The sequence below is a fragment of the Dinoponera quadriceps genome, unplaced genomic scaffold (genome assembly GCF_001313825.1).
Source record: "Dinoponera quadriceps isolate SergipeBrazil2010 unplaced genomic scaffold, ASM131382v1 scaffold2276, whole genome shotgun sequence".
In the NCBI taxonomy this organism is placed as follows: Eukaryota; Metazoa; Arthropoda; class Insecta; order Hymenoptera; family Formicidae; genus Dinoponera; species Dinoponera quadriceps.
The window spans coordinates 160,627-186,005 of record NW_014556310.1 but is presented as its reverse complement, the minus strand read 5'-3'; the positions used below and the strand labels follow the sequence as shown (position 1 = coordinate 186,005).

General features: G+C 50.3%; 1 protein-coding gene across 2 annotated transcripts in view; it reads left to right on the top strand.

Moving 5' to 3' along the window:
• The window catches only part of LOC106747246 (netrin receptor UNC5C-like), a 42,671-nt gene extending 17,302 nt beyond the window's left edge, over positions 1 to 25,369 (top strand). Inside the window, exons 3-12 of one of the 2 annotated variants that reach the window (XM_014624601.1) lie at positions 13,228 to 13,635; positions 14,745 to 15,026; positions 15,504 to 15,671; positions 16,320 to 16,352; positions 17,142 to 17,306; positions 18,168 to 18,209; positions 21,908 to 22,045; positions 22,522 to 23,019; positions 23,574 to 24,531; positions 25,066 to 25,369. In XM_014624601.1, coding sequence (XP_014480087.1) covers positions 13,228 to 13,635; positions 14,745 to 15,026; positions 15,504 to 15,671; positions 16,320 to 16,352; positions 17,142 to 17,306; positions 18,168 to 18,209; positions 21,908 to 22,045; positions 22,522 to 23,019; positions 23,574 to 24,531; positions 25,066 to 25,237 — 2,864 coding nt within the window. In that variant the 3' untranslated portion in view covers positions 25,238 to 25,369. Of the gene's footprint in view, positions 1 to 13,224; positions 13,636 to 14,744; positions 15,027 to 15,503; positions 15,672 to 16,319; positions 16,353 to 17,141; positions 17,307 to 18,167; positions 18,210 to 21,907; positions 22,046 to 22,521; positions 23,020 to 23,573; positions 24,532 to 25,065 lie in introns of both variants that reach the window. The other variant, XM_014624600.1, reaches the window with a different exon arrangement.
• The last annotated feature ends 10 nt before the right edge of the window (positions 25,370 to 25,379 follow it).

Below are 25,379 nucleotides of genomic sequence, written 5' to 3'. Positions count from 1 at the left end.
ACGGATGTGTATGATTTAACGCCAGGACGATACGAGGATACAATTATAACCTGCTAACCATCCGCGGGATCTAACTATATAATCTCGCGCGGCTGTGCGCACGATCTCCTCCACCCCATCCTTATTATCCGGCGCGTCTACGTCGTCCACGTCGGCGTATAAGTCGGCGCGCGCGCAACACATCGACGGGAACAAACGGCGCGCCGGCTTGAAAAAACATTCATTCTCCCGTAGGTACGTGCTGTACAATAGAAATCGCAACATAACGCGCACGGGTATTCACGAGTACTTTTCCATTTTTCTCCCGCGATGCGGCGTCGGGCCGTATAAATAATTCCTAGCATCCCTGCTATGCAAGCTATCCGGCGGCGGAATATTCCTCGCACGGTCACCCGTACAGGCGCGAGAATCATATCTCATGCAACACATTGGTACACGTGTGCTCCTTCCCTCCCCCTTCCTCCCTTAATTCTCGATAAATCGGTTCCACCGCAGTTTCAGTCGCAGTCCAACCTTTAGTTTTCGCGCGTTTCTCAGCTCGCCCGGTTTCAACCTGGTCGTGTTCTTTCTCGCACGTACTTTCTCGCTGTGTAAATGCTCTTTATCGTTAATTTAGTTCTTGGTTAATTTTTAGCTCGTCGTACAGTGAGCCACCTCCTCCTCCACGTATTCTGTATTTTTTAACAGCGATTGAGAGGACGTGCGTCCCAGAGCGTTCAATAAATTTCACTTCCCTCTCTCTCTCTTTCTCTGCCCTTCCGGCCAAGAGTGTGCTTTCCATTTCTCACGCACGTCCCACGGATAAGTAACAATTATCCTCACGTCGCGTTTTCGCGCGAGACAATACACACGCCGGCGCTGCAACGTGCAATCGCGCGCGCTCATTAACTCGTCTCGCGCAACAGACGCAGGCCGCGCTTTTCTAAGCACCCCGAGACGGTCTCCGCGGACGTCCCGCGTAATGACACGGGCGCGACCTTTCAGGCCTATGAAAAAGATTGCGATCTGCCTCCATGCGAGTAGTCATCATCGCGTGTAACACGGAGATAATTGCCGCTCTCGTTATTATCGTCGTTACACAGGCGATACACATACGCGCACATACGTGTGTTAGCCGCCTCGGTCTGCCGATAAATAACAATTACGGCCTCTGACCTCGTAATAATGCCAGCGGGATTTACCCGCTCCGAGCGCGCTTCGCTGCGACTCTCTACCCTATCTAAGGAATAATCGTCGTCTGCGTCATCACCGACGTCGTCGTCGGACAGGAAGCGGCGAACAAACGGCGCCTGGCCGGCCGGCCATTCTCTCCTACGTGCAGCAACTCGCCGGCCGCGAGACGCGTATTATACGCACGCACGCATGCACGCGCGCACACTCGCGCGCGGCCGTGAATAATTACCCCGACGATTTATCGCGACGTGATATCGCGTCATAATTTCGCTGTCTTGACCGGGCGGCGAGAAAAATATTAGCCGCGTTAATAATTAACGGGCGCCCGCGAGAGAAAGAGAGAGGTCCTGCGCTCCGGTAACTCTCCCCGCGTTCTCACGTTTTCACCGCACCGGTAGCGCCATTGCGCACACACGTACACACACACACACGTGGCGATGAAGCATTTAGCGTGGCACAGTGGTTGCACCGCCACCGTCCTCGCAACGGAACGGTGTTTCAATTTTTCAGCCGCGCTCCTTATCTCACGACGCCGCGCGAATTTCGCGACGGCCATGCCGAAGTTATTCGCGTGGGTGTAGAAATGGTTTACGGCACGCGTTTTACGGAGAGATGCGCTCGGGTCGAAATTTTGCCGAATACGGTGAATCTTTAATCTACGACACAGTGTAAAATAAGACACGATATTATCATAGTAGCGGTCACCGGTGATTCAACGTGTTCGGAGAATCCAAGTAGCATGAAAATGTCGACTTTTACGACTCGAACTTTCTCGTGCGCGCGAAGCTGTCATTCACTCGCGATTTCGTTCTGTATCGCGCAGGAGGGCACCTTATGGGTATTAAAATTATGAAACCGATAGCGTCGCGCACGCCCCCCCCCCCGCTCGCGAAATTTATGCCCCGCGACGCGGGATTATACCGGGGAAATTGATCGTTAATTCGCTCGCTCGCTCGTTTCGAGTTGCTACGTGATTTATGCCGTAGCTTAATAAGTACGATGCGCACGACATACCAGCATGCGCCGTGACGTTGATCGACGTTCTTATGTAATTCCGATAAGAATAATCTCGACGAATACAGCACCGCGAGTACGGCGGCTTCGGTGGAGACCTCGGGGCACCGCGTTGTCGAATATCACCGCGGATATATACCGGGTTGAGGTAACCAATTTTATCACCTTGATATTTTCTTCGAAAGATAAAAACATTCACATCTCGATAGTCTCGTAACGCTTCGGGAGTCTCCCGCGGCTCCGAACGTCGCGTCGCGATCTTATTCGCGTGCGTTCGTAGTCGGTAGAGTTCGTTTGCACGCACCGTCCGCGACAACACATCCGAAAACTGCGTCGCCTTTCGAAACGAGCTCCCTTAATCGCGCGCTCGCCGCGGTATAAATTACAATACGAGCCGCGACGAATTCGTGCGCCGGCAAGACGGCGGATTTCTAATCATACCTCGCGAGACGATCGCGCTATAAATCCCCGAGCGTTATATCATCGCTTTCACGATCAGATTCGTTATCCTCGATCACACAGCCAGCGCGCGAGCGCTTACGCCCGGGAAAGGATAATAGAAGCGCGGACGAGCGAGGGAAAGAGAGAGAGAGAGAGGGAGAGAGTGAGCGAGAAAGAGCATCGGGGGCTTCGCTACTCACGCCCCGGCGCGCAAGCATCACCCTCTTGGCTTCGATAAGTATCATAAGTAAATCGCGATTACCGTTCGCGATATAACCGTCGATCGGGAACGCGGCGCATACGTGGCGACGGTCGGTGGAGGGGAGAGGGGGTGACGCGGTGGGAGCCGAGATCTGGTCTCGCGAAACCGCCACGGGCAAAAATGCAAAACCCGCGAACGCCGGTTGGTGCGCGCTCGCTCGCTCGCTCGCTCGTGCAATTACCCGGTTGGTTCCGCCAGACGGTCCCGGTCTCGCCGGACTCGGAAAGAGCGGTTACGAGGAGAAGGTAAGCAAGAGGGGGGGGGGGGGGGGNGGGGGGGGGGGGGGAGAGGGGAGAAGGTTAAAAAGAAACAGGAAAAGAAAAAAAAAACGAGCGGCAATCGGGAATGAGGAGGATGAGAGAGCACGAAGTGGGATCGGAGGGGAAGAGAGAGAGAGAGAGAGAAGAGAGCAGCAGTCTCTTTAATATCTCTCGGGTCTCTCATCGGCACTCGGCCGACCAAGGAGTCGCGCGCGCACTCCTCTTTCGCTGCGACGAAAGGTCAGGTCAGCTTTAATTATCGTAAATCAAACGAGCGGCCGCGGAGGAAGCCCGGAGAGTTGCGCAAGCGCGATTATTGTTGAAATCGGAGAGAATGTCGGCGAGGAGGAGAGCCACGGAGGGACGGGGAGGGCCGCGAATATGCGAGGGATCGGCGATCGTGAAATATCGGCCGATCGGATTACCGCTCCGCGGAGTCGTGCTGTTGCCGCACGAGCGCGCGTCGGCACCCGCTATTTTTGCGCGGGGGATTACAGCAACGCGTAATCGTTTCCACGATTATCCCCGATTAATTACGGAGTTACAAACGATGCTCTCTCGCAGCGGCGAGAGAGAGACCCGAGAGAGGCGATCTCTCGACGAGTGTCGGGGATTTGGAAAGCTGCCTTCGTAGAAAACCACTCGGAGAAATGACTCAGTAACAGCGGCGAAATTTCATTAGCCGGTTCAGACTTTTGCTGTTATTGCTGTAAAAGTTGGCTGTTAGAGAGAAAATTTGCCGCGAGATACAAGTTCATTAGCTGAAATTATTAAGCGCCAGTAGCTATGCTAAAAATATGTTTTATCGTGCAAGATGTCCGATAATTTTCCGAAGGTATTCGTGATACGTATGTAGAACGGGTGGGAGACTGAGCGGAAAAGTCAATCGTGGAATTTTGTAGAATTCGCGATAGTTAATATTACCTGACGTTTCGCGAAAATCTATCCGGGCGAATATCGTTCGGAGATCCGACCTGGCGAAACTCGTCTTACTTCATCCGTTATTTCGCGGCGAGCGGGAATCGCGGACGGCGGATCGCTTCGCACGTAATTTCGACGACGGAATTGCAGATCGCGTTGCAGTGAGCATCGCATTATAGCCCAATGGGTCCGTTAATATCGCGCGTCGGGAGGGAATCTTGCATTCGGTTTTTAACGGCTCGGCCGCTACAAAGGATACGTGCGCGCGGAATATCGAGAAGAGCAGGTGGGCAGGGGGAGGACACGTATCGGCGTGACGCACACGATTCGTTCTGTTATCGATACACCCTCCAAGAAGCCGCCACGGGTGGTAACACGCGAGCGACTCGTATCTGATTCTGTTATCCGCTTAATTACACGCCTTAACGTAGCGGCGACGCCGCAATCGAGTCGTGTAATACGCATCATCACCCTCCATTTTCCACTCTTTGCGCCACTCTCGCCCCCACGCGCACGTGCATTTTCGACCTCTTTAATTCATTTAGCCACCGTCGGCGCACACACACGCACGCGCGTGTACATCGTGCGTGCGTCCCGCTTTGGGAGGAATATTCGATTATTCTGTCGCGAAAATCGCGTAGCCGGCTTTATTTCGAGACGTCTCCGCGAAAAATCGCGGCATTCGACGAGGGGATCGGGAAAAAACAGAGTCGCGATCGGGCAAACGATACGATCGTACGTATGAATTTTTCGATGATACTCGTCTTCGTAGAAGATCGACGTTGTTGAGAATCCACAGTCATGATGTCGATGGCTTGAAAACGAGTGGAAAATACTCCGAGTTACATACACTCAACTACGCTCTTTTTATGATTTTAATCTCAAAAATAATAGTGGCAACATACATGTAAAGTTAGTATGACTTCCGAGTAGAAGTTTTAATTCTACATTAAGTCTACATTAAGTCTACATTAAGTCTACTTAGTTCATTAAGTCTTCAAGTGGGGAAAACGGCAATAAGTTCTCATTTGTAGCATCAAGGGAGCAGAATAAGAGCTCATTTAATGCTAAAACAAATGGGAGTTGAGACCTCTCGAGTAAATTTTAGTTTTACGTTAAATTTTCAAATAGAGGAAACCGCGATAATTTCTTATTTGTAGCAACAAAAAGAACATAATAGAAAAATCTTCGAAAAACTTAATGTAGAATTAAATAAACTTAATGTAGAACGAAAGTTTCGAGATGAAGTAGAAAAATGATTCTCCTCATTACAATTCACTATAATGATTATAATTACAAATATCAAATATTCTTCTCTCAATGGTAATGTTTTGTGCGATTTGAGAGAGAGAGAGAGAGAGAGCAACACCACCTACGTAGATTACATTGCGAATCAGAACAGAAAAAGAAAACAAGAGCAACAAGAGCCGTTAAACGAAGTTTCTGAGGGGGCTTGCAGATTGCGAAATCCCATCGGCGACGCGCGTGTGCGCCGCTTTCACACGCTCGCGAAGTAACACGTGCGACGGACGAGCCCATGTTCCCCCTTCGCGTGCTCCGCCTCGGATTAAGTTGTACAGGTCGATCCGGATCAGTCGGAATACTTTAATCCGTCCCCACGATGTCATCTCGTCGATGCGATCTCGCAACGGGGCAATCACGATCTCCATGCGGAGGAGGTGCTTTTTTTAGGTCGCGGCAGCGATCTCCATCTGCATCGGGTATCTCCATCTCCCACGCGGGTTCGTGCGATATCGATCGATAAAGAAATCACCGAGCGCTCGTCGTCCACGTCGTCGTGTCTCTCGTTAACCGGAATGACGATTCAACGGAGTCTGGCCGAGAGAGCGCGGAACTTGACTCGCATTATTTGGGCCTCCCGGAGGTCGTGATCCGTGAACGGCCCGGAGAAGAATACAATGGCGACCCAACCTGGCATCGTCGGTATTGTGACACGACGACCTAGTGCTGCGTCCGCGACACCCTCCAACCGGAAACGGGCCTCTCGAGCGCTCGTGGACACCGGGGACATCGTGGAAACGTTAATTCAACGCGACTTTCGGCACTTATTGTCGAGTCGACCGCTGGGAGAGCCATTCGAAATATTTCCCCCGGCACCTGGCGCCGTCTAGTTTGCGACGTGACTTTTCAGTAATCCGGATTTCGGTAGTGTCGCCGGAGGGGGGATTTCGTCAACTTCGATCCCCTTGTTATTCGAGTAGGCCGAAAAAAGACGATGCTGACTGGCTTTAAGAGCTCCCACGTTACTGTCAAACTAAATTTTCAACAATATGCCGACTTTATTACACCTGTATCATTTTCGCTGCTTTTCCTCTACGGAGTGAATTCTCCGCTTTAAATCATCGAGTGAATATTTTCACTCGAATCCGAAGAGCCAATCCGATACATTTTATCGCCGCGGGAACAAATACACTGATCTAATCGATTGAAACATTCACTCGTATGGAGTCAGAATCCACTCTAAGCTCGAGTGATACATATATACTTTTGCGATTTCGAGTGGCAATATTTTTACTATCACTTCGAGTGGGAATACCGCACTTATTTCGTTGAAAAAGAGAAAGATTGGTTGAATTAACGTGAATTGGACGCCTTTTGGCTGAAGGAAATAGAATTTCTAGGTTTTACAGCCATCGGCTTATAAGAATCAGAAATTCTATTTCCTTCGATCAAAACGTGTTCGATTCGTTCACTGCCACGTTGACTCAATCAATCTTTCTTCTCGATGTTGGAATGAGATTCCATTTGAAATAATTTAGAGAGCAGATAAACAGATAACAACATTGCTTAACCATTACGAGGAAAACTCCCTAAGAGCGTATTTATATTAAGGAAACAAAAGAACAGCGTAAAGATAAATCGACGCTAGCGTCGATCCGGATATCTCTTTCCGCTGTCTATAATTTAGCTTCGCGCGCGCACGAAAATCAGGAAATGTACAAACCGTTGGGTCAATGTTGCCACGGAACGACGGCGGCGGCGGCGGAGGGTGGTAGTTTGGACGTTGTTCAGCTCGCCGGTAAAATAACAAGGCACGTGACGCGAGAAACAAGGAATCCCTCGTCTCTTCCTTAACCCGTCCTTCGTTCCGCCTCCCTCGACGGCGTCTCGTTGCGCCAGCTCGTCGTCGTCGTGGACGAGCGCGCAGCGTGTTATACCTGTCGCGTTCCGCCTGCATGGCGTCGGCCGAGCGAGAACCTCTCGACGGTGCTCTCTCCCGGTTGCAGGTACCTTTGTTAATTAAGAGGCGTCATGTGTGGTCTCTCACCCCGGCGCGCGAACGCACCGTGAAACCGTACACGGGTGCAGCACACGGGGTTCGTGTCTCTGTCTCCCCCGCGCGATACGTGGTCAACCCGCATAGTAGCCACGTGGGGTTCGAGAAACGCGCGTGTACAGGGTGTCCCGGCTCTTATCGGAGCTCAAATTACGCAAAACAGAGGCGGTGATTTTACTCTCTAAATTTCTTCGCTGAGGGGAATTCTTCGCTCGCGAAAAACTCAGAAAAAATTCTAGCCATTTTTGGCCTCGAATGGCAGTAAATAACATTATTGTTTCGATTGTATCTTCATTCGTCTTTAATGTGGATTTCGCTGCAAGAAGTTTGAGATTAATGATTCCTCCTCAAAATATGAGCGCATGTGAGTTAGCATAGCGAGTTCAACGTTCACTATTATGGTTCCGAGTCGCGGTATTTTCCGATACCGTTCCGATTGAATTCTCGCTCGTATTTAGCGAGATTTCATTCCGAGAAATTTACGGAATTCGTAAACATAAACGGTGCACGAGATTGTTTTATATCAAATAAATTCATGGAAAAATCGTGAAATGAAATCGCATTCATCCAATTCATTTCCTCCCTCGAGTTATATTTGCAGTGGCCGCAATCTTAACATAACTTCGGCCGGTGAAACCTAGGACACCCTATACGTGCACACGCATATGTAGGTAGCTGCCTGCGACACGTATCTAACGGAGACACGACTAACTAGCTCGCCCGCCGTAGCTAACGAGGGGGCTCATGCCGGCGCGACCAGGTGATTCGGCGACGATATGAGACCGGATACAACGTTTCCATCCGGGTCCTATCGTCTATCCGATCGCGCCGAATTATCGGAAACCGATGACAATCCTCCGGTGAGCGGGGAGGGAGAGAGAGAGCAAGTTAGCCGCCGACACGGCCGCCGCGTGTCGCGTGACGCCGCCCGATTAGGCCGGCGAGCCGCCGTTGTTGCACGATTTTTTCCCGATATCACACATTGTATTATTCGCCGACGCCGTCGGATTAACGTAAACGCGGCTTTCCACATGGGAAAACTAATTCCGAGATACGTGTTACGCGAGCGAGATATCGAAACGCAACGTTAACGTACTGCCAACCGCACGTGAGTTGCGCCTTAGACACCCACGGCACGTACAAAAATGTAAATAGTAAGACGTAAGCAGCAAGCAAATTGACCAATCACAGTCGATTATTTCCCTTATAAAGGAAATAATTGACTGCGATTGGTCAATTTGCTTGCTGCTTACGTCTTACGTAAATTCGCTAACAGTACGCGGCGCAGGTATCTTGACCTGAATTTTTGCAATTCTTGCAACACAGAAGTCGACGTAATAAAATCTAAAAGTAAAAACAATGATTCTTCTCTCCGGAATCACCGAAAGTGCATCGATCGTTCGATCAACGATCATCGAAGAAAAGGTAGATTTATGCGATCGGTCGGCAATCGTGTTGAATGCAGGGAATGAAAAGACGGTTCAATTCACAGGATTCTGCGACGAATGCTTTATTCGAATTTTATCCGAAGTTCGATATTTATGAGTTTTTCCAATTTTATCCGAAATTCGATATTTATGAGTTAAAGTTCTTACGATAAATATATTTGCAGTATCTCAGTCAATTCTTAGAATTGACGATGTTTATCGGCTACTTAAGGGAAAGTAGGATAATGATGCTCAGCGGGTAATCTCGCTCATTCAAATGGAATCTTCAAATGGAACGGTATTGCAAACGCGTGATCGGTGCTATTCCTCGCGAACCCCATTATAAGTCTCCGCATTGATAGAAAATTATAGTTACTTTCGGTGTCACCTATATTTTATAGTAGAAGCAATATGTGCATAAGATTATTGTCATTGACACTATAGTAACAGTTACTAGAAAAAATAGCTCTATCTTTATAGCTAAAGTCCAAAAGTGGTCCCATAATAACATTCTTTGCTGCGAATCTTTCGTAATAATAAATTATATTGCTACAATTCGTTGAGAATACTCGGGGGGTTAAAATGTCGTTTAAACAAGTATTGACGTTTGTGCCAATTTGAACGTGTTATTTCAGTTTTCCCTGAAGCGAGCGTCATTATCCTCTATCTTACTACTTTCCTACTACTTATCCTACTTTCCCCTATAATATATATCCGGATACGGGCCCCGAGATTGAACTATCGGGAACGATAATCATCAACGAGGAGAATTGGGAAGCGAAGAATTTCTGGGATTATCTGACGATCGATGGTTCTTAGTAAAATGATAAGAACGGGTCTCTGGGAGGGAAAAAGGAAGTCAAGGACCTGCGTTGCGTCACGTAGCAGTAGTCGCGGGCGGGCGGACGGTTTCACCTGGCGACCCACGTCGCGCGTATGAAATGAGTAATGATCGTGACGCTCCGCGATCATCGAATATTCATTGTGGCCAAGATTCCACGCGGTCGCGCGGAATAATTATCTGGAACCGATGGAAGAACTTTTTCCGCCGCTGACTCGGCATGTACGCTGTCGCGTGACCTGCCTCAATTAAGCCGTCCGCTTCGTGCTCGCTTCGTTCTCTCCGTGCTCTTGTTTTCGGCGTTTAAAGACCCCGGCCACGCTCGAGAGTTACGGTCGAGTCTCGATCCGACCGAGAAACCAAGAGGAAGGAATTAACCGTGTCACTATGGAAATTAATAAAACTACGCGCGATTTTCGCGCGAATCGTCGACGACGAAGCGGGGCAATCGGGAGAGACAGAAAAATCGAATCGCCCGGCGCGCTCCTATCGATGATTTGATCCTGCTGAATTATTATCGGGAACCAATGAAAATCCCATTCCACTACCGCGCGTCGCGTGACGTCGCCCGATTAAATTCCACATCTTGTTATCGCATGCGCTCTCTTTTCCTTCGCGCTATCGGAATGCGTTGTTACCTCGCGCAAATAGATCACGGTTAGAAATTATACATCGTCCGCGAGTCGTCGGACGAGCGGCTATAAAATGCGCACGGGACGGCCACGGAACGTCGAACTGCCGTTCGAATCGGAGAGTTACTCCGCTCGGCATCGGTGTGTTAAACGCGATCCCTTCGCACGCGACGTACGTATGTTACGTAACGAACGAGACGCATGATCACGACGTAATGACGAAAGTGACGATGACGACTCGTGCGCGACGCCCATCGACATATCTGGCGTGTCGCACTGAGAAAAAAGCGATGTTGGATCGACAAAATTGGCGGTCACCTTTGTTGAATACCCGTTGCGTTCAGCAGAACGTTTATTTTGCAACTGTTGGCAGCTTTCTGTACTGAAATCGGATTATAGATTCAAAAGAATAATCCAATCGGTTGCAAAATAAACGTACAGCGAGCTGATAAGTAGCGTTAACGGCACTGTATGTAACAGCCGAACACACCTAAACGTGACGGAACTACCTGAAGTTTCGTAACTTGACCGTTAATCAGACCTCCGTCTCGTAAAAAATATGCACTGTCTGAGTATTCTCAGGCCGATGACGAGATATCGCATCCTACGACCAAACTGCGGGCGACGAATGCAACGGACAATACACACACACATACACACACGCTCGGGACGGTTAACGAACTAGCCGCATGCATCCAAAACGGCTAACGAGAATTTGTATGGATGAATTCGCCATCAGGCGAAAGCGGGTAGAATGATTCCGATGGTTCCTATCGGCCATCCGATCTGTTCGAATTATCGGAAACCGATGAAAATCCTATTTTACTTGCGTCTCGCGTACGAGTGCGTTGCGTTACCGAATGCTGGCTCCGACGCCGCCGCCGTTGCCGTCACCGTTGCGTCCCATTCAACCCTTGGCAATTCTCAACCCCATTGTAACATCACCGCCATCGTAAAAACCCCCTTCCTCCCCTCCTCACTGCCCGTATGTCTCTCTCTTTAATCGTCGCCAATTCTTCACATATAAATAAGAATTTATATGTGTATTTTCTTACCATTTTTTTTTGTTATTTCCTTTTTTTATATAATTTTTCTTTACTTCTCTTTTCACTCAATACTTCTGTTTGTATTTCTTTGCTTCCTCCTAAATGTTCATGATTTCTACATGTACATTTTTTTATACGGTCTTAGAAAGCAACAACGGCTAGATCACATAACTGACTATACATTTTAGTGAATAATCATAATAGTAACGAACTGGTAACGAGCTAGAAAATTAAACCTAACCTGTTCCAGCTAATTACTAGCTTCAAACCACACAGGCCGGCTGCGCAGGAAAAAAGTGTTAGAATCAAGTAATTACCTGTTTTTCAGCTTCTTGAATTAAGTAATATTTTTACCAATTTAAGAACGATGCTAAACACTTTTTAACGCGCTAAACATCTGATTTCGTTAACTCGGGAATGCGCTGCGAATACGTTCGACGAAATTAACGGGCACAAGCCGGCGCATGGGGAGCCCGGACGAAATAGCGTTTGTTTTGCCAGCGAACGAATTGTTCGCGATCCGAAGCCGTCTATTTTACATGCCTCGTCGTAGAACAAAAAAAAAGGGGGAGAAAAACGATCGGTCGTAAGACAGCCCGCGTTCGTTCGTCGCACTGATCCCGTGATGTACATCGCATGGCCGCTTATCACGCGCACCGACGCCGCTGCAATTCAATGACTTCGATACTCGACGATACCTCGTTTCTCGCGCTGCTGGCGTTAACGCGGCCGTATGCTTTTTCCATCCCGGTATTTATATCGCGACGGCGCAAACGTACGCTCGATATCGGATTTTATGTTGACAAATTGAGCACTGTATAAAAAATGGAACGCAGACAGTTTATTACTGACACGTTGCAGTTTGTTTTTAAGCTTCTCGATAGAGGACGAGGGAGAGAGAGAGAGAGAGAGGAGAAGAGAGGAAGAGAGCGGCCACGGGGTGGCGCGCGTTTATCGCGATGGAAATTGTGGCCCCCGGCCAAATGTCGCACGGGGATAAAGGTCTAACCACTCGTTGGCGGAAAATACAACGGACTTGTGCACCGGTGCGCCGCGTAAATCCGAAAATTCATTACTGCAGTGCGCGATTGTTCGTAGTCGCGGCGGAGCGCGCGCAGAGTCGCGGCCGCCGTCGCGCGCGAAGCGTCAGCATTAATGGCCGGGCGTCAGAATTTATACAGGCGGAGGAGGGACACGGCCCATTGTTGACGGGCGAATATAAAATTTTCGCGAGTCCGATAGCGCGCGGGCGCATAACGATCGTCGTTGAATTAATAACCGGATCGTGAATTACGAGTCACGCGGCGACTCTCTCTCTCTTTCTCCCGCAACTGCAGTTTTCCACTGATCGCGTGGCCGAGCGGCGTAATGACGACGGTGCGCGATCGATGCGATTTATCGCGCGACTTTATGCCCGACATTATCCGTTGCGCTTAATCGTTGATGTTTTATATGGAACGGAAAACTCGCGCACGTAAAACATCGGCGATTAAGCTCGGCGCTCGGCCTGATAGACCGGTAGGAATTAATCCATTTGCGTCAACGGAGAATTTGAAAAATACAGCCGTACTTCAGCCAAGTTTTTCCACTGCGAGAAATAATCCCGGGATAGCCGGCATCGCATTGCAAATTGGCATAAATTCCTGTGTCGAGCTAATCTCGACTGCGCGCGGACATATCCGGCTCCGGGTTTGGCAAGTGACGCGTTAACATGTAACACACCATTAGGAGATACTTTTTTCCAGTGACTGACTTGGTGACGACGTTATTTTCTTTTTTTTTCCATTAGTATTAGTTAGTATCCCGGCGATTACGGTAAGCGAATATAACCGTTATCGTTATTTTACACGTAAAATGTAGAATACATGTATATCAGTTTGATGAGAATCGCACGATCTCTTTGTGTCAGAAGGCGAAGACGCAGCGGAGGAAGAGGACTCGTACCTGGAGGAGGACGACGTGCCTTCGGCTACGATAGCCAGCGACACTGAGCTGATTTCCGAGGGCGGCGGTCACCTGCCGGTCTTCCTCACGGAACCCGTCAACTCATACGTCGTGAAGAACAAGCCAGCCACTCTGCGCTGCAAGGCCGCCCACGCGCTGCAGATCTTCTTCCGCTGCAACAACGTGAGGGCGGAGGACTCGCAACAGCAGGACTTCGTGGATCCGCACACGGGCACGCGGATCGTTGACTGCGAGCTCAACGTCACGAGGGATCACATCGAGGAGTACTTCGGCAAGGATAAGTTCAAGTGCGAGTGCGTCGCCTGGTCCGGATCGGGGCAGATCAAGAGCCAGCCGGCGACCATCGACGTTGCTTGTGAGTATTTAAATCACCGCAACACGACAATTTCTTCCTTTCTTTTCTTCTTTGAGGAGATTGTAAGGCTCAGTATCATATTTTCACTGGTGCATTAAGGAGGATATACCCATCAATTTAGTACTTATCGAACAAAATTACGTTTACTGAAAAAAAGTCAAATATTTACTAGAAGTATAATCGACTATATACAATATGATATTTCCTTCGTATAGGTAGATATTTGTTTGCATGTGTCAAAACAATCGCGACAAATATTCAATTCATAGTATTTAAAATATGAGAATTTATTCCTAGGAAATATTTATTAGACAGAAAAATCCAAGTTAAAACTTATTCTATTTCGTAATTATTCTTAAAAATTAAAAATAATTACGACGACGGTGATATTATCGCAAAAGCGAATTAATCTTTCATTGTTATTCGCTAGTATGCACATCAAAATAACCGTAACGCCACAGTTTCTTTGTTCTTTTCCTTTTTTAAAGAGATTTTAGCTTTGAAATTCACTCTGGAACTGGAACTTGACGTCTGAACAATAAAAAAATTAAAAATAATTGTGACGACAATGGCGACGCCGTCACGAAAAAGTGGGTTAACCTTTTATTTTCGAGCCGGACGGTTTTTGCTCTTTCTTTCTCTCGGAAACAGTGACAGCACGTGAATCAGAGAGGTTTGAAATAAACGTCGCGCTGAATTCCGGGGACAGGCGACTTTTCGTCTCACTTTGTCTCCGTCCCTTCGTAATTATCTTGATTCTACTACCAGCCACGTCGTTATTTAATTCCGTCTCTTAATTGACGACAATGCGATGAGCGTCGAGTTTCCAAGAGAATCAATTTAAAGGGACCACCGCTTGGCCAATTTCGAAGTTACATAACTCGAATGCCAGACGCAAAAATGCGCTTGAACAGATGGGAAGACGCATTCGCAGGCTGTGTGAAGGGGAGATTAAAATGTAAAACAGAATTCGGTACAGTGTTTCAAATATCATAAAAGCGAAACTTTCGATACCATAAAATCGAAAGCTGATGTACGTTTCAAACCCGACGACACGAATAACTATCAGACACCGGCTTTTATCCGGACGTGAAATTCGTGTCTTTCAGATCTAAAGAAGCAATTCGAATCGCCACCGTACTCCGTGTCTGTCGAAGCCGGGCAAAGTACCGAGCTGAGATGTCTACCTCCGGTGGGAGTGCCACCGCCGCGAGTTTATTGGCTGAGAAATAACATCCCGGTGGACACCGAGTCGGACACACTTCTGGTGTCCAGCGAGGGTCACCTTCTAGTTGGTCAAGCCAAACTTAGCCATCAGGCCAACTACACGTGCGTCGCCGAAAATATCGCGGCGAAACGACTGAGCGAGCCGGTCGGCTTAACAGTTTACGGTAAGTTCACGGCCGCGATTTGTCGCAACTACGACACCCGCATGGAAAATTTCTCGCGATCTAATGGGAATTCCAGTTCAATTTTTCCCAAAATAATTATGGATTCTAGTTGGAAAATTTCAACGGATCCTAATTAGAAGTGTAATGTTTCCAACATATTAAGTGGAAAGCAGATAAACAGAGCTTATTTAGTCACCTCACCCTTTTCTCAAAGAATTCTTCTCGATTCCATCCTACACTCTTAGACTATAATTCTTTCACTGTGACAATTATAATAACAAATACCAAACATTTTTCTCTCAATACAAGATGAGCTCAAAATCTCAACTCCTGAAACAATGCGTAAGAAACATCCGGTATATTTACTTATTCGTTACGAGAGTGTTCGCCGTCCATCTAAATCGCTTTCCTCCGCGCGAGTCAGTCGAACGGGTCTGCCCGACGTTTCAAAAAACATTTTCGCTGTTTGCTCGGCAGTGAACGGCGGCTGGTCGTCGTGGTCCTCCTGGTCGGAGTGCCATCCACGATGCTCGAAAGCTGGCCAGAAGAGAACGAGGACGTGCACGAATCCGGCGCCCATGAACGGTGGCCAGAACTGCCTCGGCCCGGCGCAGCAAAAGATGGACTGCAACATAGGCTGCCCCGGTCAGTCCCTTGAATTCATTATCCGCGACATACTCGCGAGAGTAAAAGAAAACCTCTCCTCTCTTCGCCGGCTCGCGCGTCTCTTTGTTGCGCCCCAACCTGTTACGAGTCGCCCGAGGAGTATTTAACGTGTAAGCGCGAGCGGAGAGAAGGTGTCTCTTCCTCTTCTTGCGTCGCGCGAACGACAGACGAGTAGGTTTTGCGAGAGAGGCGATATTACCGATGCGATATACCGGGGAGAGCAAACTCTCGCTTGATTTACGATCCGATCCTCTCCTCCTCCCTTCTGTCCCTTTCGTCGAGCGTGGTCACGGCCTCTCGAGAGCCTTTTAAATCGCATTCACCTTTCGCAAGGTCCGCGACGACGTCTTAAAGGCACCTGTGGCTATCCTCGCAAAAGGATACGCGGGCCGCATGCAAACGACGCGGAGGGAGACTGCCCGGGGGCGAGTCGCCGACCGCTTTATGTATCGGGCGTATAGTAGCAGCGGGGCATTGATCGATCTCGAATTCGTGAAAACGCGTTCTTCGAGTAGCCGCTTCTTCCTCTTCTTCTTCTTTTCCTTCTTCTTCATCAACGCACACACTCTCTCTCACCATCTTGTGCGCTCTTTTTTCTTGCCCCCCTTAACGCACGCTCTGGAGCAGCCGGCGCTCTGGAGGAATTCACTAACACCCTGGGTAAGTCCTTCTCACGTGTGTGCATGAATCACGGGTCCGCGCGGAAATTAATCCGCGACGCGTAACACGCGAGGAGCGTTCTAATAAAACGTCAGCGCGAGCCGTGGATGTCGGAGCGCGCGCTTATGTTTATCCGGTGGCGCTTAAGTGCCAATAAAGCATGCCGGCTTGAAGCGAGCGAACGAAAGAGGAAGAAAGAGAGAAGGGCTCAGCATGCGAACGGAACGTCTTCGGTTAGTCATCTCCTCCTGTTGTTCTCGCGCGTTCCCCGAGTCGAAATTTCCGATCAGAGATAACAAAAGGAATGAGGGGTTGGATGCAGGACATTATTGTGTTTTCAACTATAGTTCATTCCTAAAGTCTTGTTCCTAATTTCTTATATTTAATTCCTTGCTCCTTATTCTTTTCACCGCGCCCTTAAGAGCATCAAAGCGGAATCAAAACTTCGACTCGGATCGTTCTCTTTTTCCCATATTCTTTCTTCCCTTCTCGAGAAAAGCCGATACGAGTCAATTATGCGACCACGGGAGATAAACGTCGAGGGTAAGAGCCGCCGACACAGCGATAAACGTAGCCCCGAATTGACAAGTATGGTCTCCCGCAACGAGACCGCGGGGATTCACGCGAGTTACGAGCCCGTTCTCCGAACCCATCGAACTTTCTTCGTCGTCGTCCGATCGCAGGACCCGGTCGTTAACGTTAACTCCGCTACGTCGACGACGACACGGGAGCTCGATCCTTTATTCTAGCATTTGTTCTTTTTCTTCTTCTTCTCGCGCCTCTCGTCAGTCGTGGACGGCGGATGGTCCAGATGGTCGACCTGGTCGGTGTGTGGGAGCGACTGCACGCACACGAGGAGGAGATCGTGCGACGAGCCGCCGCCCAGCCACGGCGGCCGACCTTGCCAGGGCAGGGACATCAACGTGGCGAATTGCACCGGCGGCATGTGCACCGGTAAGTCACCGGCCAACTTTTCCGCCCCTTGATTGCACTTCTCCGGATCTTCTTGCGTGCCTCGTAAAGTTCCGCGGTAAAGCGCGGTCCGCCCTCTCTCGGCTTTCGAACTCGCGGAAACGATGTACTCCGCTCTCGTGGAGCGCAAAAACGAGTATTACTCGCTCGACAGCGGAGATTTAATAACGACCATCCCGCCGAAACACGATGTTTTCTAATTTAATAATACCGGCAGATATCTCTCCCGGAGCCTTGGAATATTATTCGGGACTTCCGTGCGGAATGATCCCCGCGTGTAATCCGCGGAGCTACTTTTGTTAGATCAACGAAGCGCGCTCCGTTGAGGCAGTTGGTCCGTGGCAATATCGTCGGAGAGATAATAATGGTTGATACAACACGACGAAGAAACTCGAATTTGTGTTGAACGTTTGCAATATGATTCATGATAAACAGCTCTCTCCGACATTACAGCGAGAGAATATCAATTGAACCTACGTAATGTTTAGAAACTCATTAAGAAATAATCGTTTTTCGCGCTTAGGAATATGATACAGAGAAAGAATTAGCTGTTGAAGCTAAAATGTAGTCGCAGGTAATCTTTAGTTAATCTGATATGCGCTTTAGTGATGTATATATATCGTGTTTCGATGAGTATGCTGTTCAAGTTGAAGAAGGTTTCCTAAGAAAATAGATTGGACGTACCTCGACCCGCGACGCGGTGAACGCGAGGAAACAAATAACGTTAACTAACGGACCCATTCGCGGCGATTTCAGCGAGAGAAGAGTAGTTTATCAGCGAAACGCGGCGCGGCTATCGAAATCCTTTAATTATCCAACTTACCGGCGCTTCTCCTTTTACAGTCGGCAACGCGAAGGTGGGCGGCGCTCATTTAACCGACGAAGGTGAGTTGGCCAAGCAATAAAGCATTTTCCCCGCTCTTTTAATCCCACTCTCGATTCGTTTCCTTTTACGATTTTACCTCGCGTCGTTTCCCGCGCGTCCGACCGGCCGCTCGCTCTCTCGGCAAAGAGAAAAGTTTCTCGATTAGATAAGCTACGATCTCTCCGCGATGTACCGGACCTCCTCCGATTCGTTCCGGATTTGTAGACGCTCGCGAAAAATAAAACGGGACGAAGGAGAGAGAGAGAGATGAGAGAAAGATAGAGAAAGGGAGGGAGTATAGAAGGTGGTTCCCTCGCGGCAGGGCGCGACCGAGGCGCTCGACCGCGAAGCAAATGTCCTTAACTCGTCGCGCGACATTCTTGGATGGATTCTTCACGCCCGGTGCGCGCCATTTATATTCTCGGCGACGCGGCGCTACGGCCGGCGATCTGATACCATTCAAATCAGATGTTTTATGCGACCCGAGGAAGGCCGCAAAATACAGAGAGAGAGAAAGAGAGAGAGAGGGGGAGGGAGGGAAGGAAAGAGAGAGAGAAAGCCCGAGTGAATCCAGGCGCGGTGAACATTAGCATTATTCATTAATCCGGTATAATAACGCGATCGAGGCGCCCCGGTCGCGTCGTGCATCAACGCGCTTCGATCTCATCGCGCGTGAGCGCTAAAAATAAAATTTCCGCGGATATACATCGGCGGAGCGAAAGAGAGAAAGAGAACGACGACTGCGACCGCGATATCGCTCGCGACGTATTTGCGAACGGCGTTTTTCCATGTCGATAATGAACGCGCTTTTCTCTCTCTCTCTCTCCTCTCTCGCTCGCTCGCGCGCTTCTCCCCCAGCGCTCCACTATTTACTTTTAATTACTCGACCGGTTAATTATTGACGCTCCGCGAAAACGTCCGGCCTGATCGTCAACCTCCCCTCGTTGCGCTCGATCCAAACAATCGTAACAATGAGTCGGTAGCTCGTAGGGTGGCCCACTGGTCCACCCCCGCCCCCCCCTCTCGCCCTGGATCGGCCGGCACCCTAAGGTAGAGCCAATTCTATCGACCGAGGCACATCAAAGTTGCACGCGATACGGCTGCACCCTCTCCTACCCCCTTTGCGCCTTTGGGGGCGGAGAGCGGCTTTAATATCGAAGAAAATTATGTAATCGGTAGCCGTTCGCCCTCGCCTCGCGGAAGGGGGAAATTGATCGCGCATGCAAATAAAGTGCCATTATCCCGTGGCGCAGACCCGAGCGTGTACACGAGCGCTCTCTCCCTCTTTCTCTCCTCGTAAGACGAAGAGAACCGGCGGAGGGGATTGGATGCCCCGAAACAGCCCCCTTGAATCCAGAAGTGAGTTCGATTTTCCTGAAAGCGACGATAAAATATAGATGGAAGATACACTTTCGCGTGCGCGAATTCTCTCTCTGGCGCGCGCGCCGGATGAACGTGATGCGATTTACCGCCTTACGCCTCGCGCGAAAACCCCCGTCATCTCGGACGTAGCGGTGTAAATATTTAAGACACGATGCCGTCAATCGAGGTGGAACGTTTAAAGTGGACAGGCCGCGCGCTGATCGATACACGAGCGCGTATGACGCGACGAATAGGAATTACCACTCGGAATACTTCGAGATGAAAATCGGAAAGTCGGGGAATGAGGTAGCGCAGCAATTCCTCGTCGCTGCGCTAAATTGTGAAGAAAATTAACCTCTTCGGGGCCGGTTTTATTGGAATCAGAAAGAATAACCTATTTTAAAGTGAAATAAATATACGCCAGTATCTTGTGACAAGATTTCTTCTCGTGCACATACGTGTCATTATCCCAGTAAATGAGTGAATATATTTTTCAACGATTGAACCAGCAAGTTTCTCCCAACGCGCGACTTCCCTCATTTCTCCTTCTCTTTTTCTCTCGGAAGTAAAGATGATAAATAGCTTCAAATACATCGAGTCCGGGTTATGAAGCGTTATCAATGGCTTCGGAGAAAATAAATCCCGACGCCCCCAGCGGAAAGCCACTTTTCAAGCTGTCTCCAAGGGGGTGAATACCGCGTGCGCGTTTCCGATCTCTCTCCTCCCCGGGGCGAAAGTCTTGCCGACGCGCGTCCTGCGAGTAACGACGCGGAACCATCGCATTTACGAAATCCCTCCGCCGAATTCGTATGCATTTTCGTCGCACGCGTGTATATTGACGTGCGAAGCACGTGTCGGGGAACACGGCGCGCGCCAACGAGACACAGATGATCCCCGCGTAAGGGAGCCTCGGCTACGAAGTCACGTAGCGAGGTTACGACCTCGCGTATGGCTGTGACATTCTAAAATTGGAAGAAGCTTAAGAGTGTCAGGCTCGCGCGGCTTGCTGCCGCTTGAGGTATTTCTCGAAAATTTTTACGAGCCCGGGGTCGTCCTCCTCCTGCACCGCGTCGTTACAGTGCGCTGTAGGTCTCCTGATACGAAAGTCGAGGATAATTCAGCGAGAGGAAAGATCGCCCGTAATTCGGATACGCGCGACCAGCTATTTTACCCCCGCCGAGTCGAAATTTTCGCGCTACTTTGACGCACCTACCTGAGTGGTCTATAGACTAGTGAAAATTTGTTTTGTAAATTCTGACACTTATTGACTCCTCTCTTAAACCATCCATTCTAGATTTAATTTCAATGCTGCCTTGAAAAATCCATTTCGAGAAAACAGCGGAAACTTAAGACACCGCTAAGGTCGAAGTAGAAGTAAATTATATTATCAGAATATTATTATATTGAAACCGAAACGATTTTTTTGCTATCATAGCTCCTACACTTTGTAAAATTCCAAGTTCGACATAAGGCCAATAATTTCGACTCGAGTCCGCTGGCACGTTATTCGCAGTACGAGGAGAGGGAGAAGGAGGAGGTAAGAGGACCGTAAAGCACCGCACGGTGAATTCATATTTGCGTAACCGCGTCCCCCCGGCGAACGATTCTCCCGGAACGTCCTGGGGATCGCGGGTAATATTCTTGCCGCGTAATTTCAGCGCACTCTCTTCGCACGCTCCGCTAATAGCAGCTCAGCCTGCGAGGACGATTTCACCCGATCGTTTCCAACACACCGCCGCGGTTTTCGCGGTCATCCTTCTTATTCCGCTGCGGGGCGTGTATCCCCGTCTACGGCGGCGTCTTTTATTGCGCGCGCGTTAATGGCGACGATAATAACGCCGATCGGGAATCTTTACGGCCGTACGAAATAACGCGACGCTGTAAAACGATAAAATGACGCGCCGAGGAAAACGAGAGGCGCGCGCGCTCGAAACGAGCGTGTCGCCGACACGTAAACGGAAAGAGAGAGAGAGAGAGAGAAAGGAACCTTAAAACTTCCCTCCTCGACGACGACGACGCGCTCGTAATATTTAGCGACGCGAGAGCGTTTAACTCTGCCCACGGCACTTCCCGGGCTTCTTTGTCGCGGTGAAAGAAGTCCGTCGCGTAAAAAAAAGTAAATAAAACTTAGGACGTTAAGTATTCATGAGGAAACGGGGGCTTTTACGGGTGCGCGTAACGAAAATTAGCCCGCGGTTTTTGTCAGCCGTTTACAGTAATAAGCGCCGTATCGTCCGGCGCACTTGAGCACGAAACGCGGAAACTTTAGCTGGCGGATCTCGGGCCGTCTCGCTGCGGGATAAACGTGAGAAATGGGCGACGTAAAAGCATCCGCGGTGTCTGATGATTTTTGCAGAGAATCGCCAGATGGACGTAGCCCTGTACGTCGGTCTGACGGTCGCCTGTGTGGTAATCGTCAGCCTGGCGTTCTTTCTGGTCAAACTGCTGCGACGCAAAGGCCGCGATCACTCCCTGTACTCCATGGCTCGTAACGGTAAGCATTTCCGAGGTAAAAAATCGCTATGAAGCCAGTCTCGCGAAACCGTCGTTCCTCTTTGAGAAAATTCGCTCTCCTTCCTACGGATTATTCCCGTCTACGATTTACCGTGCCGCTGATGGAACACGAGAGAATGCGATCGGTGTTTTTATCCGCCGGTAAACGGCATCGCGTGTCTCTCGAACGGAAATGAGCAAGATACTTTGGGATTGATCAAAGTGCACGCCACTTTCATCCATCGGCTTGGATGACGTACTAAAACGGAACTTTAATTATGCCGGGACGGCCGGCTTTAAAAGTTCTCGTTTACATTACTCATTCTGACGAAACTTATCGCAAGACTGAATATCGCGATTTCACCCGCGACGGGGAGGGGGGAGGTGGCAAAGAGAAGTCGGAATAGTATCTCGGCGGCGTTTGTCCGCAGCGCGCAGAGATACCCACGAGCCGTGCCTCGGCCGTGTGCGTTTCAGAATTCCAGCCGGAGTTCTTCCCGGACCAGGACAAGAAGCTGAGCCTGCAGCCGGACGTAACGGCGACGAGTGTGCCGGCCTGCTACGAGTATCCTTTCGACCCGAAGCTGTCGATGTCGAGATCCCTCTCGGAGCACCATTACGACGTGCCGCACTTGTCGATCGCGCCCCAGCCGTCCCCGATGTCGCCCACGCCCAGCACCTCGACCCAGGAGTCCTGCAGCGACAAGCAGATCCACTCCGACAGCGAGAACAGCGTCACTAGCTCCTACCCGTCCTCGGACTCGACGTACAACGTCGCCTCGGAGAGCGTGCGTCTGCCGAAGCTCGAGGCCGGGAACGTCGCGAGGGCGGCGGTGAACACGCGCGGCGCCCTGCTCGTCCTGCCGGACTCCGGGATCTCGATGTCGGTGCCCGAGGGAGCGGTGCCCAAGCCGCTCAGGGAGGAGCTCTATCTGGCGGTGCTCAACGAGGATCGTTACAGGCCCCGATTACCTGGTGAGTGCGAATTATTCATGCGCGAGCCGCGCGGCTCAGCAGATGCCGACGAGAGTTTTACGAGCGCAGCTGCGCGCCGCCCCGTGCGGCAGATTATTTTTACACAGGGTGTTCCCCGGCCCGAACGAACTTTCAGAATATGTTCCGAGCGAAAATCTTCCGGTCAATTCAAGCTCGGTTACGTCGAGGGAAAAATCATAGTCATTTTCGGCCTCAACTGTATCTTTTCTTCGTGGTTTTAACTGCAAAAATAATACTATGCATGTCAGGTTATTATCGTTGACGCTGTGACAATTTTTATCAGAAAAATTCGACCCCCCTGTACGATATCACAATTATAGACTGTCGACAAATACTCTTTTCCGAGACGATAAAGCGGAATAAAGTCACGTGTACTTGACAGCGGCCGTCGAAGTGTTCGGTCGAACAATAGGCGCGAAACGAGGTAACTCTCCCGGCCGGCGCGAACGATAACACAATAACGGCATTAAGCGGCCCACGAGATATCGCTCACACGTCGATCTCCTCCCCGGCACTGTTTTTCACGCCCGCAGACGGGATAACCCAGTTATCGGCCGTGGTGACCTGCGGTCCGTCGTCCGCGACCTTCAACAAGCCTGTGATCCTGCAGTTCGAGCACTGCGCGATGTTGCACTCAGCGACTTGGGAACTGAGCGTGTGGGCGTGCGACGGTGTGAACGTCGACGACAGTTCGCCGTCGCTCGCGCCGAAGGACCACCAGTCGATCACGTGGACCCGAGTGCTCACCCTCGGCAACGAGACCATCAACACGCCGCTGTTCACACAGCTGGACCACGCGGAGGCGTTCATCGTGACCGAGCAGCTCCGCGGCTACGTGCTGGCTGGAGAGAGTAGCGAGAACGCGATCGCCACGAAGCGGCTGCGACTGGCGCTCTTCGCCAGCCAAGCCGGCCAGTGCTGCGTCCGGGTGTACGCGGTGGAGGACACGAAGGCGGCCATGAAGGCGATCGTCGATCGCGAGTCGCAGATACGGGGCTATCTGCTGGACAAGCCGCGCACGCTGCTGTTCCAAGACAACGGCGAGCCGCTCTGCGTCAGCCTCGAGGAGGTCGGCAACGAGTGGCAGAGCAAGTCGCCCACGGAACGGCAGGAAGTCTCGTTCCGGGACGCCTGGAACTGCCAGGAGAACGCCAAGCACGTGACCTTCGGCCTGGACACGGCCTTTGGCCCGACCACCACGAGGAGCTACAAGCTGCAGGTCTCGCAGGGCAGCTCCGACACGAGACAGGTCTTCAGAATCGTTTACGACGGCGCGAAGCAGCTCATCTCCTCGGGTAGCGTCACGAGGCCGCTCAGGGAAGTCACCGTGGTGAGCAGCGGCCATGCCAACAACGCCACCACCGACGCCACCACTCTGCGACCGTTCCGGTTCACGAGATCCTTGAGGAAGCAGCTCTGCCAGTGCCTGGACCCGCCGAACGCTCTCGGCAATGATTGGAGAATGTTGGCGCAGAGGCTGCAGGTCGACAGGTCGGTAACCCATTCCTCTTCCCCGTGTCGTTCGCAACTCACATCCAGTTTCATTTCAGGCCTGTTTATGCTGAACCAATTCTTTCAGCGAAACTTGCATGCTTCTTTAATCTCTAGTTCATATAGAACAAGCTCAACATTTATTTCATTAAGACGACCGTGAAACTGATTCGGCATATTTATCATCTGATTTACTCGATTGCCCACCAAAGCCTACTTTCATCCTTTCGCTTCCGATGGGGACAACTGTGTCCCACAGTAAGTTGACTAATTTCTTCTGTGTTTATCTTACATGCAACAATGCATGTATTTGAAATTTCTCGGTAGACAAAGTGTATTCAATTCCTACGATTCTCGATTTCTATTCAATCCGGTTCGCGCGACGAGATTCCGCGCGTAACCCTTGGTTCTCTCTGACTTTTTTTCGTCAATGTACGTAACAACAAGTATCGGTCGCGCGGGATTTCACCCGGCACTCTATTTTCACCACCACGAGCGGCAATCACGTAGTCGGGGTGTTCGTTTCAATGACAGGTACATCAATTACTTCGCGACCAAGGCCAGCCCGACCGAGCACATCTTGGACTTGTGGGAAGCGAGACACCGGGAGCCGACGGCGGTGACGGATCTGCTGAACCACCTCAGAGTTATGGGCAGGACTGATGCGGCCACGATCCTGGAGGCGCAGCTCGGCCCGTGGCTCTGAACAAACCGGTAAACCGGATCTCGAAAACGTTTTCAACGGTGAGTGAAAGTCGCGAGCGCCCGGCCGATCGGCGGCGGGTGAATCCAGTGGATGATCGAACGGTGAACTCGAGATCGAACAGTGAGTGACCGGGAGGGGGGGG